The 13,348-nt window shown below is 36.9% G+C and overlaps 1 protein-coding gene across 3 annotated transcripts; it reads left to right on the top strand.

Moving 5' to 3' along the window:
* Positions 1-2,606: 2,606 nt before the first annotated feature.
* On the top strand, positions 2,607-10,816 carry LOC124384122 (cyclic nucleotide-gated cation channel beta-3). 3 transcript variants are annotated; one of them, XM_046846686.1, is made up of 18 exons: positions 2,607-2,875; positions 3,148-3,202; positions 3,515-3,602; positions 4,334-4,494; positions 4,747-5,046; positions 5,165-5,373; positions 5,481-5,531; positions 5,624-5,710; positions 5,794-5,858; positions 5,929-6,051; positions 6,335-6,476; positions 7,033-7,192; positions 9,351-9,448; positions 9,544-9,627; positions 9,709-9,827; positions 9,899-10,084; positions 10,405-10,555; positions 10,701-10,816. In XM_046846686.1, the coding sequence occupies exons 1-18, from the start codon at positions 2,708-2,710 to the stop codon at positions 10,716-10,718; spliced, it is 2,265 nt and encodes a 754-aa protein (XP_046702642.1). In that variant the 5' UTR covers positions 2,607-2,707; the 3' UTR covers positions 10,719-10,816. The 3 variants fall into 3 exon arrangements, with proteins under 3 accessions (XP_046702642.1, XP_046702641.1, XP_046702643.1); XM_046846685.1 differs by lacking the exon at positions 6,335-6,476 and adding an exon at positions 6,641-6,782 and having other exon boundaries at positions 2,609-2,875; XM_046846687.1 differs by lacking the exon at positions 6,335-6,476 and adding an exon at positions 6,641-6,782 and having other exon boundaries at positions 2,613-2,875; positions 9,932-10,084.
* Positions 10,817-13,348: the final 2,532 nt, after the last annotated feature.

The raw sequence follows: 13,348 nt of genomic DNA, 5'->3' as shown, positions 1-13,348 counted from the left end.
CAAAATTAGTGTTAGACTGCCCTCAACTGGATAACTTTCTCACTACATCCTTTATCTTTGTTTTTATATATATATATATATATATATATATATATATAGCCACAGTGATCTTTGGGTTCTCCTTTACCTCTCTCACCAAGGCTCTTCTCCCCCCGATAGCTCAGTTTGGCCAGACGGCCAGCTGTAGGAAGGGTTCTGGTCGTCCCAAAAGTCTTCCATTTAAGGATTATGGAGGCCACTGTGCTCTGAGGAACCTTAAGTGCAGCAAAAAAATTAGACCTAGATCTGCACCTTGCCACAATTCTGTCTCTGAGCTCTTCAGGCAGTTCCTTTGACCTCATGACTTCTCATTTGCTCTGACATGCATTGTGATCTGTAAGGTCTTATATAGACAGGTGTGTGGCTTTCCTAATCAAGTCCAATCAGTATAATCAAACACACCTGGACTCAAATGAAGGTGTAGAACCATCTCAAGGGTGATCAGAAGAAATGGATAGCACCTGAGTTAAATATATGAGTGTCACAGCAAAGGGTCTAAATACTTAGGACTATGTAATATTTAGGTTTTACTTTTTTAATAAATCTGCAAAAATGTCAACAATTCTGTGTTTTTCTGTCAATATGGGCTGCTATGTGTACATTAATGACGAAAAGAAATTAACTTAAATGATTTTAGCAAATGGCAGCAATATAACAGAGTGAACAATTTAAGGGGGTCTGAATACTTTCCGTACCCACTGTATATATATATATATATATATATATATATATATATATATATATATATATATAGTGGAACCTCGGAGCTCGCGGCCTCAGCGCTCGCGACCTCGCATGCTCGCGACTTTCATTCCGACCGGCTCGTGAGCAACCGCGAGCTGCTCAAAACGCTAGTTTTAACATTTCTAATCAAGGTTTATCTTATTAAAACACACTTCAGCATACTATATAAAGTGAGTACCCATTACTGTATTTTCTGTACTTCTCTACTGCATACTTTACTGTACCTGTACTTTATTTTTTTTAATTAAGCATTGTAATTGCTGTTAATTTACATAAAGTATTGTTAAAATAGTCTAATAATTAAGTGTTATGGAGTGAAATAGTGTTATTTACTCATTTAAATCGATTTCGTATAGTGTTCTTTGGGTTTTTACTGGGTTGGAAGGGGCGTATCAAAAGGTCGCGAAAATTCGGAACTCGCGACCGGTCTTGGTCCCTAACCCTCGCGAGCTCTGAGGTTCCACTCTCTCTCTCTCTCTCTCTCTCTCTCTCTCTCTCTATATATATATATATATATATATATATATATATATATATATATATATATATATATTAGTGGAGAAGCCGAAAGAAAGTTTATATATATATATATATATATATATATATATATATATATATATATATATATATATATAAACTTTCTTTCGGCTTCTCCAATTAGTGTTCGCCACAGCGGATCAAACGTATTCATGATCCAGATGTTCGATTTGGCACGTTTTTACATATTTATTTATTTATTTATTTATTTTTACTTCTAAGATGGACATATAAAATATACATTAGAGAGTGTGTGTGTGAGAGCGAGAGAGAGAGAGATGTGGGATTAAATTGAACAGTCTCTTACATATTATCCAGGAAAAAGATTTTATGTTATATTGTGTCAAATGGATCTCAAATTACCTTCACTGGAGATTCTGACATAGTTTTATTTGTAATCATTGTTGTGGTTGCCATTTAAACCAGCTTAAAAATAACTCTTTGGCAAGCTTTTCACAAAATGCCCAAGCACCAACAGAAAGCGGAAATATATTCAAGCCAATTAAAGGCATGACTCATGGCAATTTGCACAAAAAAAAATCATTTTTACAAGCCGGCCAGCCTGTTCCTCTACTGTAAACATTACTCAGTCTGTATGACTAGTGCTGTTATGGAGCAGCTCTAAGTGACAGACAGCAGCACTCTTTGCGTCACAACACTCCAGGGGAACAAGGTAATGTAATTTTCTTCCATTTTTATTGATCAAATCATGAACCATCAAATAATGCTGAACAAATCAACAAACAAATCAAATCTTTTCATAAGTTGCGTATAAATGCAAAGGCTGACCAGGGTTAGGGTTGAAGGTGGTTTGGTCCTAAGCATGCCTGATTAGCTATGTCTAATTACCTATTAGAAATAATAGTGTCAAAATGTGTTCATAATGCCCTGTGATGGATTAGCATCCCATCTGTGCTTCATTTTTTCACCATATACACCGCCAGTGTATCACAATAAAGAAAATGGCAGAATTTGTCACATCCCTCCATTAAATGTAATTCAATTTAAAAGTCTAAACCATGTCTAAATGTAATATTGATTATGGTCTCCTTATATAATTAGCTGTAATTAGTGCTAACAAAACCCTTTTTTTTTTGGGTTGTGTGCCAACCATCTGGGTTTTTAATAACCTGTTTCATAACTTATTTAAACATAACATATTGAAAATAAACCAAAAAGGCTACGGAGAACTATGCAATTTACCAAACAAGAAACGCATGCATATAGCCTTAGTTGACATTGTAGGAGGAGTAAGTATGAGTGAGGATTAGAGGTCTAAAAGCACTAATCAGGCCCTTGTGTAAGGAGGACTGTAGCTTTATTCAGCAGCTAAAGGATAAGTGTTTAAAGGACCTTCAGACAGCAACAGAAGCAGTTGGTTACTGATATGTTTCGCAAATTCAAAAAGCTAATAAGGGGCCCTGTGCTAGCTCCTTCATCAGACACAACACCAGCACCTACCCCAGCGCCTGGACCACCAGCACCCACCCCAGCTTCTGTAACACCAGCGCCTAACCTAACTCCTAAACCACCTTTACAAACTCAGCCAATTAAGGTAGGACGCACCAACTTCACGACTACTGATATATGTAACTTGGTATGCCATAATGTTATAGTTATGTGCATTAACTAATTAGTTGCTGAGAATGAATATGCCTTAATCATGGCATTTTTTTTTGTCTCAAGTGTCTGTCCTGTATTAATGTCTTGTGTGAGTTCATCATTATCTCTCCTTTATAATGACCCTAATGAATACTATAAAAATGATAAAAAAGAATTAATTTCAAAATGGTCCGAATCAGAAAAGTTGGTGTTTGCAACTTTTAGGATGAAAAGCCTGCAGTCAAAGAAACTGAAGCCAAGAAAGAAGAAGAAACCCCTGGTGAGTCAACTGCTATTAAACTCGGAATACTGCTCCATAAACCCAACAAAACATCTAAAGGATTTTTCCCGCTAGCTATCTTAAAAAAAAGAAGTTAAACTTAAACCAATGTGTTTCTTTTGTTCTTCATATTGTTCTGTGGTAGTGTTGATAACGTGGTCAGATTCAGGTATAGGCATTCCTGTTAAACATTTTTCCATCTGTGTTCCATCTGTGGAGGTGAAAACACTGCCTGACGGAGCACTGCCAGTAATCACACAGTGGAGGAAAACCCCTCTCTGGCTCATGTGTCCTATTTCTGTGTTTAACCAGCTCCAGCCCTGACACCTGCACCTGCTGCTTCGCCAAAACCAGAAGAGAAACTCTCCAAGACTGAAAAAGAGCAGCCACATGCTGAAGAGTAAGACTGGAAAACTTGTAGCAGTTATTTCCCTGCACATGCAACACACAGCCATGCACAATAATCTTAAGCCTTTTCCAGTGATCTTATAGTCTCTGTGGCATTCCACATGCCCTCCACATATGTCAAGGTCTCCAAATTCTAAGGTTTACTCTTGGCTTTCAAAAACATGCCAGCAGGTAGATGGTGTGTGTGTGTGTGTGTGTGTGTGTGTGTGTGTGTGTGTGTGTGTGTGTGTGTGTGTGTGTGTGTGAAATGTGTACTGCCATAGACTGGTGTATTCCTCTGCCCATTATGATTTAATGAGTAAATATATTTGTTAAGTGATTTCAAATAGTTCAGCAATCTTGTATTCAGCAAACACAAACATTACCCTCAGGGTCTCTATCTGTTTACCAGAAAGCAGAAGGATTACTAAGGTGAGGAGCAAAGAGGAGATTATGAGATTTGCAGCTTTAAGGGACTTAAGTAGCTGCTGGGGGAGCTACTTACATTTTAAGCAACAAGACAAGAGGATAAAAAAGAAAAGAAAAGCCTAAATTAAAGTGATGGGAATGCTGCAGTGATTGTTACTGTAATGAAGAATCTATCCCCACATTTATCCTTCAGTGTCACCAACAGTCTCGTTCAGCTGGAGAAGGATAAATATACATTTAAATCCTAAAAGCAAAAAAAAAATTAACAAGGTTTTTTAGCTTAACAGAATTGTTTTCCTTTCTTGTCTAATTTAGGCAAGAACCACAGCCATCTGCACCATGTCCAGTTGTAATAAATAGGTACTCCGATGCCCAGCTTCGAAAGATAATCAACCAGATGCGACAACGTACACAACTGTACAAAGAAAAAGTCATAGACCCCTACACCTCATCACCTGAGCACAGCCCTCCAGTCAGTGAGTACAAAAACATTTCACATGAATAAATGTTTTAAAGATCTATCTATCTATCTATCTATCTATCTATCTATCTATCTATCTATCTATCTATCTATCTATCTATCTATCTATCTATCTATCTATCTATCTATCTATCTATTTTAATTATTATTTATTTATTTATTTATTTATTTATTTTAATCATTGTTTAAATATTTTAGCACTACCATTATCTACTCTCACTATTGCTGGCTATTTTGCTTAAACTAGCACCTGTTATGAGAAAAAAGGATTTCTTTAAAAAGCAAGAGGAAGAGAGAAAAAGAAAAGAAGAGGCAGAGAGAATCAAAAAGGAGGAGGAGGAGGCAAAGAAAGCAGCCACAAATGCTGAGGAAAAGAAAGAGAAGAAAGAAGTGAAGAAGGAAGAAGGGAAAGGACAAGTTGAAGAAGCCAAGGAAAAAATGCTTTCTCTTTGTCCGATAATCAGATGCACCTGTATAGATACAGTCCTGAAACCTATTGAAGACAGAATGGATAAAGTATTGGGCACATCCATAGATTCATTCACAGGTTATACACATCATCAATAAACTAATGTAAATCCACTTTACATACAAATGCAGTATATTTAATAGTTGCTATTTCTGATTCTCCCAAAATGTTCACTGATCTACCTGACCATCTCTAGATCGGCGCTACATCACTTGGCTTAGCCTGGTGACTATCGCCTTCAGCTACAATCTTTGGTTCATACCAGTTCGTATGACCTTCCCCTGTCACACTCCTACCTCAGTACCGCTGTGGTTTACTGTTGATGTTATAGCTGACCTGATATACATCATCGATATGATCATTTTCCAACCAAGGCTGCAGTTCTGCAAAGCTGGAGATATCATTGTAAGCATAAATTAAAGTATCTTCCTACAATTATTTGTGTCTCAACACAAATTGCATTCACTTTGTATCATTTACTTGTTAAAATTAAATTTGTTTCATTTTGTCAGTATGACCAAGCTGTTATTAAAAAGAATTACAGAGCCTCCACAAAGTTTCAGGTATTAAAAAAACAACATTAAAAAAAAAAATTCAGTGAGAAACTTAATAATATTTTAAAATACTTTAATTGATCTTCATTTTCTCTGCTCAGAATGCTGTAATATCAGTCATACCCCTGGATTTGTTGTATTTTCCATTTGGATTCCAGTCCATTTTTAGAATCAATCGCATCATGAGGGTTTGTTATACCTAAAATCATTCTGTTTTGTTAGTGTTATTGTTTTCTTTTTTGGAATAATCACTGATCCTATCTCTTTTAAGTTTGAGGCTTTTTTTGAGTTCAGTGATCGGCTTGAGGGCATCATGACAAAGGCATACATCTGGAGGTACGGAATCACAATCACATACATTTAAGTTTTTGATAATGCTTTTAATTCTATCTGGTTTCCTTATCAGAGTAATTCGTACTATTGGGTATCTCCTGTTCGCTCTTCATATCAACTCTTGCCTTTACTATGTGGCATCTGCATACCAAGGCATTGGTACAACCAAGTGGGTCTACAGTGGCCAGGGCAATGCGTACGTCAGTATACTTTTTAATTTTTTCATGTGCCTTACGAAAAATATGAGCACTTCATTGTACCTATAGTTCATGCAGGCTTTTGAATTTTAAGCATGCATATCCAATCATTTTTTTATCAAAGACTATTTTTTTAAGGGTGTATTTTTTCAACAATGCTACTTTTAACTGCTTTAAAACATCATGATGAATCCAGATCTGGTGTTGAATAATTCTCATTCAAAATATCGTAATAAACAATTTAATAGCATTAGCCGTTTTTGGATTTTTGTATTCTAATAGCTACCTGAGGTGTTTCTTCTACTCAGAGAAAACCCTGCTGATGATTGCAGAGCTACCTTTTCCCGACACCTTATTTGGTCAAATCTTTCAGATGACCAGCTATTTTTTTGGTGCATTTTTTTTGTCCATCATTCTTGGCCAGGTAGACATTTTGTCTCTCTGTTTTTTGTTCTTTTTTTTTTTACAGCTTTAGTGTTGATTTATTCAGTAACTTATGTACAGAAATGAAGACCAATTTATTCTTTTTCAACTATGAAAATGCTATAGCTTGTGAAATATGAATAAAAGTCATTTTCTTTTCTGCAGGTACTTGCGCTGTTACTATTTTGCTGTACGGACCCTAATCAACATTGGTGGACTACCTGAGCCTTATACTGTTTTTGAGATCACATTTCAATTGGCAAACTTTTTTGTTGGTGTCTTTGTCTTCTCAAGTTTAATTGGACAGGTAAAAGATAGATGATGTAGAATTCCCAGAGGATCATCCAGTCATCAATATCCCCAATGTTCTCCAAAGCTGACTAAAAAATCTTTCCTCAAGATTTATTTTGTGGACTTCACAGAATAAATTGTTCACCAGTAAACAAACCTATAGCTCATATAGTACAGCTGTTAGGTTGGCATTCCAAAAATAAATTTAATGTTTTTGAATATGGAAGAATCACAGACAATGTTTTTGTGAATATGGCATATTACAGATGAGAGATGTCATCGGGGCTGCCACTGCTGGTGAGACATACTTCCGTGCCTCTATGGACACATGTGTAGCCTATATGGTGACAAATCGTATTCCAAAGCTGGTACAGCACAGAGTCCGTACATGGTACAATTATACCTGGGACTCACAGGGTATGCTAGGTAAGAACGTCTCTAGGTTACGTCTGTAACCCTTGTTTCCTGAGGGAACGAGACGCTGCGTCGGAACACTTTGGGAACGTGACTGCATTGTCCATGCTCTGAATAATTAGTCTAATCAGTCAAAATTGCAGGCAGGCTGTCATGACCAGGGAGTGACATCAAGAGGGATATAGGGTGATATAGGAGGGATATAGGGTGAACCACAGGGGACAGTGTAACATCACCTTGTCCCTGTCAGATATTTTGGACAGGGTAAACCACAGATGTCTCTCGGTGGCTATTAGGGTGGGTTATGTTTAGCAGTCTCTTTTGCGGCCTCAGATCCGCCATACAGCAGAAAACTGGCCGCCCAAAGGGTCTCCCTTATCCAGCTCCCGCAGCAGGTCGGCTTGGTATGCCTGTAGCACCGAAATCCAGCGCCCTGACCTGCTGAGGCGTAAGCCTTACCCACCAGCGCCGAGGTAGTGTGCAGGGGCTTGGTGGGTAATGTCGGGGGTTTAAGGGAGGATGCCACACCCGGGGGTAAGATAGTGAGCCGGCGTCTCTTCAACCCGTGGCATGACACAATAGCCATGATCCCCAAGCCCCAGGACCTTGGAATAAACCGCATTCTTTGGGCTGAAGGGCAGAATAAGAAAGGCTGCGCCCAGGACCTGGACACTTTGGTGTGCAGGTCAGGGATAAATGGCAAGCCCCGACACGGAGGCTGTGACGCCGGGAGCAAAAAACGCTAAACGAGCTTGCCCGAGGGATGGTCTTTATGCTTACTGGCCGGACAAGCTATATCCAGCTTCTGAACGGCACGTCACAACCACCAGGAGCTCCTCAACTATCAGGTTCGCAAGACCCCCTCCACGAGGCAGAGAGGCGGAGCTGCGTGCTCTCGTGATGGGGAAAGACATTGCTGAGAGGCATGCCTCTGAAGCCGAACGAGAGCTAGACCAAACAGAGGAGGAAGGAGAAAGTGACAAGCCCGTCTCCAAACCTTCTGCGAGATCCATGAGCGAACCCCAGGAACCAGAGCGCCACACACAGGCTGTGTGTATCCCTTCCCGTAATAAAACGGGGGCAGGAAGAAGCACACAGCCGAAAAAGTGTGCTTGGTTTTCTTTAATGCCTTCTTTATATTTTTTTCTTTTTTTTAAAAGACAGACAAACATTACATTTACACAGAGCTCTTCATGAACAAACAGAAGCTGAAGCTAACTTCTTTCCGTGGGCGTTTTATACTTCCTGTTCAAGACATCACCCTGCCAGTGACAGCCTGCCTTCCATTTTGACTGATTAGACTCATTATTCAGAGCATGGACAACGCAGTCGCATTCCCAAAGCACTCAGACGCAGCTTGAGTTCCTGAAAGGGAACTGCTTGTATAATTCTAACTATGCAAAGGTCCAGAATTTGTCTTGCAATTGAGGTTTTGCATGTATCCATCCATCCATCCATCCATCCATCCATCCATCCATCCATCCATCCATCTGTCCATCCTAACTGCTCTATCCTCTTGAGGGTCACTGTGGTTTGACTAACTTAGTATTTATTTATTGAAAAATATAAATCACCTACATTCATTAGCAAATATTGTGGAGAATTACAGATGAAAACAGTAACCTCTCTTTTGTGTACTTTCCCATTACCATTTACATTTATAAATCAGATACTTGTGCCAAAAGTGACTTACAAATGAATGAGAATCTAATACAAGCATACAGCTGAGAAATTGAAAGCTTTATGCTTTGCTCTAAAGTCAAGCAGTAGTTTTCTGACAGTCATGGGATCTGGACTTACACCATTCTTGTCCCTAGCATAAAAATATAACTGCAACTATGTCTTTAATTATTGCATCCAAATCTAATCCAAATGACCAAAATACATTCATAACTCAATATATGCTACCATGATCTATCATGTTTGGAGTGCAGAATACAGTATGACTGTAAGAAAATATATTTTCATCAGTTTGAGACCCCTTCTGGCTGAGAACAAAATTGTTTTTGCTTTGGTATTTTGAATTACTGAACATTAGAAGAGCATTTGAATATGCATAGAACTACATCTAACTGTAAAGACTTACCTTTCTGTAAGAACCATGACACTGAAAGTATGTATCTGGAGGCCTATTGATGTGCACAATGTCTTTTTGCTACTTTTACCTCAGATGAGTCAGAGTTGCTGGAACAAATGCCACTGGTAATGAGAACAGCCATTGCTGTGGACATTAATCTCGCCATCTTCCAGAAAATTGACCTGTTTAAGGTGAGGCTGGTTTATTCTAGCTGAGGTTCAAAAGATCAGGACAGAAACAAACAAACAAAAAAAATAATACAATTGATGCTGATGTGCTGCAACAGGGATGTGATAACCAAATGCTTGTGGACATGTTGCTGAGGCTGAAGTCTATTGTGTATTTGCCAGGGGATTTTGTGTGCAAAAAGGTAAGTTCACTGTTACTGTCAGCTCATATTTAACAAAGAGGAACAGAATGAAAAGAGATTTTACCCATTTTTGTTTAACAGGGTGATATTGGTAAAGAGATGTATATCATCAAAGCTGGAGAGGTGCAAGTTGTTGGTGGGCCTGACAACAAGATTGTTTTTGTGACATTAAAGGCAGGCTGTGTGTTTGGTGAGATCAGGTGAGGTTATAATATTAAAGTTTTCTCTACCCTGCATACAAATATACAGTTCAGCTAAAGTGTTAATGTAGGACTGTGATGCTACAATGGACCTGGTCTTCTAGTCTTCTGCAGTCTTCAGCAAATGGAGGCAACAGAAGAACAGCGAATGTGGCAGCTCATGGATTTGCTAACCTCTTTGTGCTCGATAAGAAAGAACTTAATGACATCCTGGTTCACTACCCAGAATCCCAGAAAGTTCTAGCCAGAAAAGGAAGGTGAGTTTTAAGCCATTTGAGCATTATGGGTTATATTACGGACATAACTCTATTTATATCTCTATTATTCAGAATAAATGTACAATGTGTTCTAAACAAATACAAATACATTTTAAATAGTAGGAATATTTACTACTTCATCACTGATACTTCAGTTGTTTTCTGGTGCTTGTTTTGTGCACAGGGGCATTGTAATGCTTGAACAGGTTTGGTCTCCCAGTTCAAGTGATGGGAAAATCTAATACAACTGCTACTTTGTAGTTGTTTTGCAGTATTAAATAATGCATTACTAACATTGTTTTTCCCTCTTCTCATGATAGGAAACTGATGAAGGCCAAGGGTCCAGCTGTAGCCTTAAAAGAAGAAGAGAAAAAGAAAGGCATAGAGCTGTTTGCACCCAAACCTCCCACGCCTCAAATGCTTCGGGCATTTGGAAGGTTCAACAAAAAAGCATTTATGGAAAAACTCAAGGTAGAAAAGCATTTATTTATTTTTTTATTTAAAGGAACGCTAAACATGATAAGCAGGAATCGCCCTAAAACAGATTACAGATTCCTGGTTCACTTGACATTTTTAATACATCACATCCTAACTTTGTATTCCCTCTCTTTTCTAGACCTCTACAAATGGCTGACAAGTGAGACAAACAACAAATTCACTACTTAATATACGATTATCATGAATAGATGTTTTGTACCAAAACATAATAAAGCAGATATTTTTTAAACATTGTGTGCAGCCAATGATTGTATTTTAAAATACATTGTATAAAATAGTCAAATTGAGTTAATCTTTTCTTCATTAATTTGTCAAATGTACTGATGGTCCTGAGACAAGCTAAGCATCAGTGAAATCCCTTATCTAATCACTTTAGCCTAGCCAAGAGGATTCATTAAGTAAGTGGTGTCTTTATGTGTGGTCAGAAACCTACAGAAATAGCAACATTAAATCAACTATTCATGATTAAAACACTATTTCATTCCGTTCTAGTTAAAAACATTTTTATAGCTTGCATAAGAAAATAAAGTAATTGTTGAAAAGATTAGAGGAATTAAGAATAATTGGGCAAAATGATTAAGATTCGCACAACATTGTCAACCAGTATTAAGTGCAGTTGCATGTGAGACAGTTAAAGAAAGCGCAGTCTACCCATGTCTGGTATAAAAAAGGACAAATAATGGTTATATATAAGGTGTGATTACTCAAGAAAAATAGTCCATTAAAATTGAGAAATGTGAATACACTACGATAATGATTTAAGGATAACTGAAAAGTCTGGTTGGAGATGCATGCTTAAAATAACTTATCAAAATGCAAAGCACTGGAAGTCCAGAAATTTCAGAGCAGAAACCAACTTATGGTCCTGACTCATGCTGATCAATGTTTAATGCTTGACCCTACAGTTTGCCATTGTTCAGGAGACCAGATCTTCAAATAAAGCTACCAAAATAAATGTAAATCATATTACACAAAATAGTGTTGACATCCTAAGCATCTAAATTATGAATTTGATTTAAAGTTTGCCAAAACAAATAAATGACTAATCTGGTCTAATAATGATTATAATAAAAAAAAATCATTTAAAAAATCCCCCTTTCTGTTTTTTTTTCCATTTTGTTTTGGGGTTATTAGCAATAATGCATAATAAGGCAATAGGATATGTTTTATAAAATTTAAATCTGCATGTCTACCAGAATTTGTCCATAGCAAAAACATTCTGATTTAGCAGGTTTGGGGTTTTGTGTGTTTTTGTGAACTGCTGTAACCACCACATTATGTATGGATTTATGTTTTATTTTGGCACAATAAACTGTTTTGCTGTTCAATAAATCTCCTAAAACTGGAGTGAAATTCAGTCCATCAGTCTAGCTACCAAAAAAATGTTCCCCTGAAAGATACACTAACTGAATGTGCTCAACGGTGAGAAAGTGATAAGCTGCAAGACCACAAGCCACATTCTCTCAAAAAAAAAAACTTTACTGGTACTGAGTTTATATCTGTTACTTTCATGATATTGATGTCAGTAGGAAAAACAAGAACATTTTTTTTCATTTTTGGTATAGTACTCACCAATAACACAGACCAACATACTTACTAACCTAAGTAACCATGATAACTATTGTACACTTTATGGCAACTAGTATTCAAAATAATTCAATGTTTTTTAAAAAAAAAAAGGTAACATCTTTATTACTTCTGCATCCGATACGTTTCTTCCTTATCAGTGAGTTTGAATGTCTTTGCTGTCTCAATGCTGCCACTTTTTATAAGCTCTTAACAGTCTGGGTCTCCTCTGAAGCAAAATGCAGTTTTATACATGTTAAGTTTTAAATAGAAATGTATGTGTAATAATTATATGTACAACACAGACTGCAGCCATGCATTAACACAAACCTTCAATCAGAAGCAGCATGCACAAACTCTAAAACTATTAAAATAGGAAATGTATGTTAGAAGTCTAATGTGCACTACAAGTGATTAATTTAGGATGGTAAAAACTTTTCTGTGGCCCCAATAAATAGGCATGATATGATTCTATATTTTACTATGGGTATTATGAAGTAAATATGAGGGTGTTTGTTAAATGTATTCACAGTTAAAGTCATGTCTGGAAAAAAGTCTGATAACCTGTATTATAGTGAATAGTCAACAGGATAGCAGGTACTACAAAATGTGCTGGATTTGGAGCTCTATTTATTCAGTCTCTTATTGTTTCAACATTAGCAAACGGCTGCAAAATCAGTGAAATGATTTGAGACATTTAATGCAATAAGCATTTCTGTAAAGCTGCTTTAAGACAATGTCTGTTATGAAAAGCGCTATATAAATAAACTTGACTTGATAAGCAGATAATTGTATTATTATTGTAGGGGATTCTGTATAAGGAACATGGGTTTCATCTGAAGCGTAGTAAAATTAATATATTTTCACCTTTGCTTGATTGGCCTGAGCTTCCGACTTCCGAGTCATTTTCCACTTTTCGTTTAGAGGATGATATTTAATTAAATTCATAATAAATAAATAGGTTATATATTTTTATATGATAGTGCCTAAAGGTTTATCCTTCATAAGTTTATCCCTAATGATCGAGCCAATGGCAACAGTGCTATTTCTATTTTATTTAGGATTTTTTTTTTTAATGGGAAATTGGAAGATTCTGTCAGCAAAAAATAATTCCTTGTAAGTGCAAACACACTTGGAAATAAAGCTTTTTCTCATTCTGATTATTATTATCATGCATCCAACAAAAAACAACAGACAACA

The sequence above is a fragment of the Silurus meridionalis genome, chromosome 4, assembly GCF_014805685.1.
Source record: "Silurus meridionalis isolate SWU-2019-XX chromosome 4, ASM1480568v1, whole genome shotgun sequence".
Lineage (NCBI taxonomy): Eukaryota > Metazoa > Chordata > Actinopteri > Siluriformes > Siluridae > Silurus > Silurus meridionalis.
The sequence above is the reverse complement of the archived record's forward strand: the minus strand, read 5'-3'. Positions and strand labels throughout refer to the sequence as shown.

Coding starts and splice junctions, on each gene's coding strand:
- LOC124384122 (XM_046846686.1), top strand. CDS start 2,708: ATGTTTCGCAAATTCAAAAAGCTAATAAGGGGCCCTGTGCTAGCTCCT. Junction 6,477..7,032: donor TGTCCATCATTCTTGGCCAG/GTAGACATTTTG, acceptor GGCATATTACAG/ATGAGAGATGTCATCGGGGC. Junction 9,628..9,708: donor GGGATTTTGTGTGCAAAAAG/GTAAGTTCACTG, acceptor TTTGTTTAACAG/GGTGATATTGGTAAAGAGAT.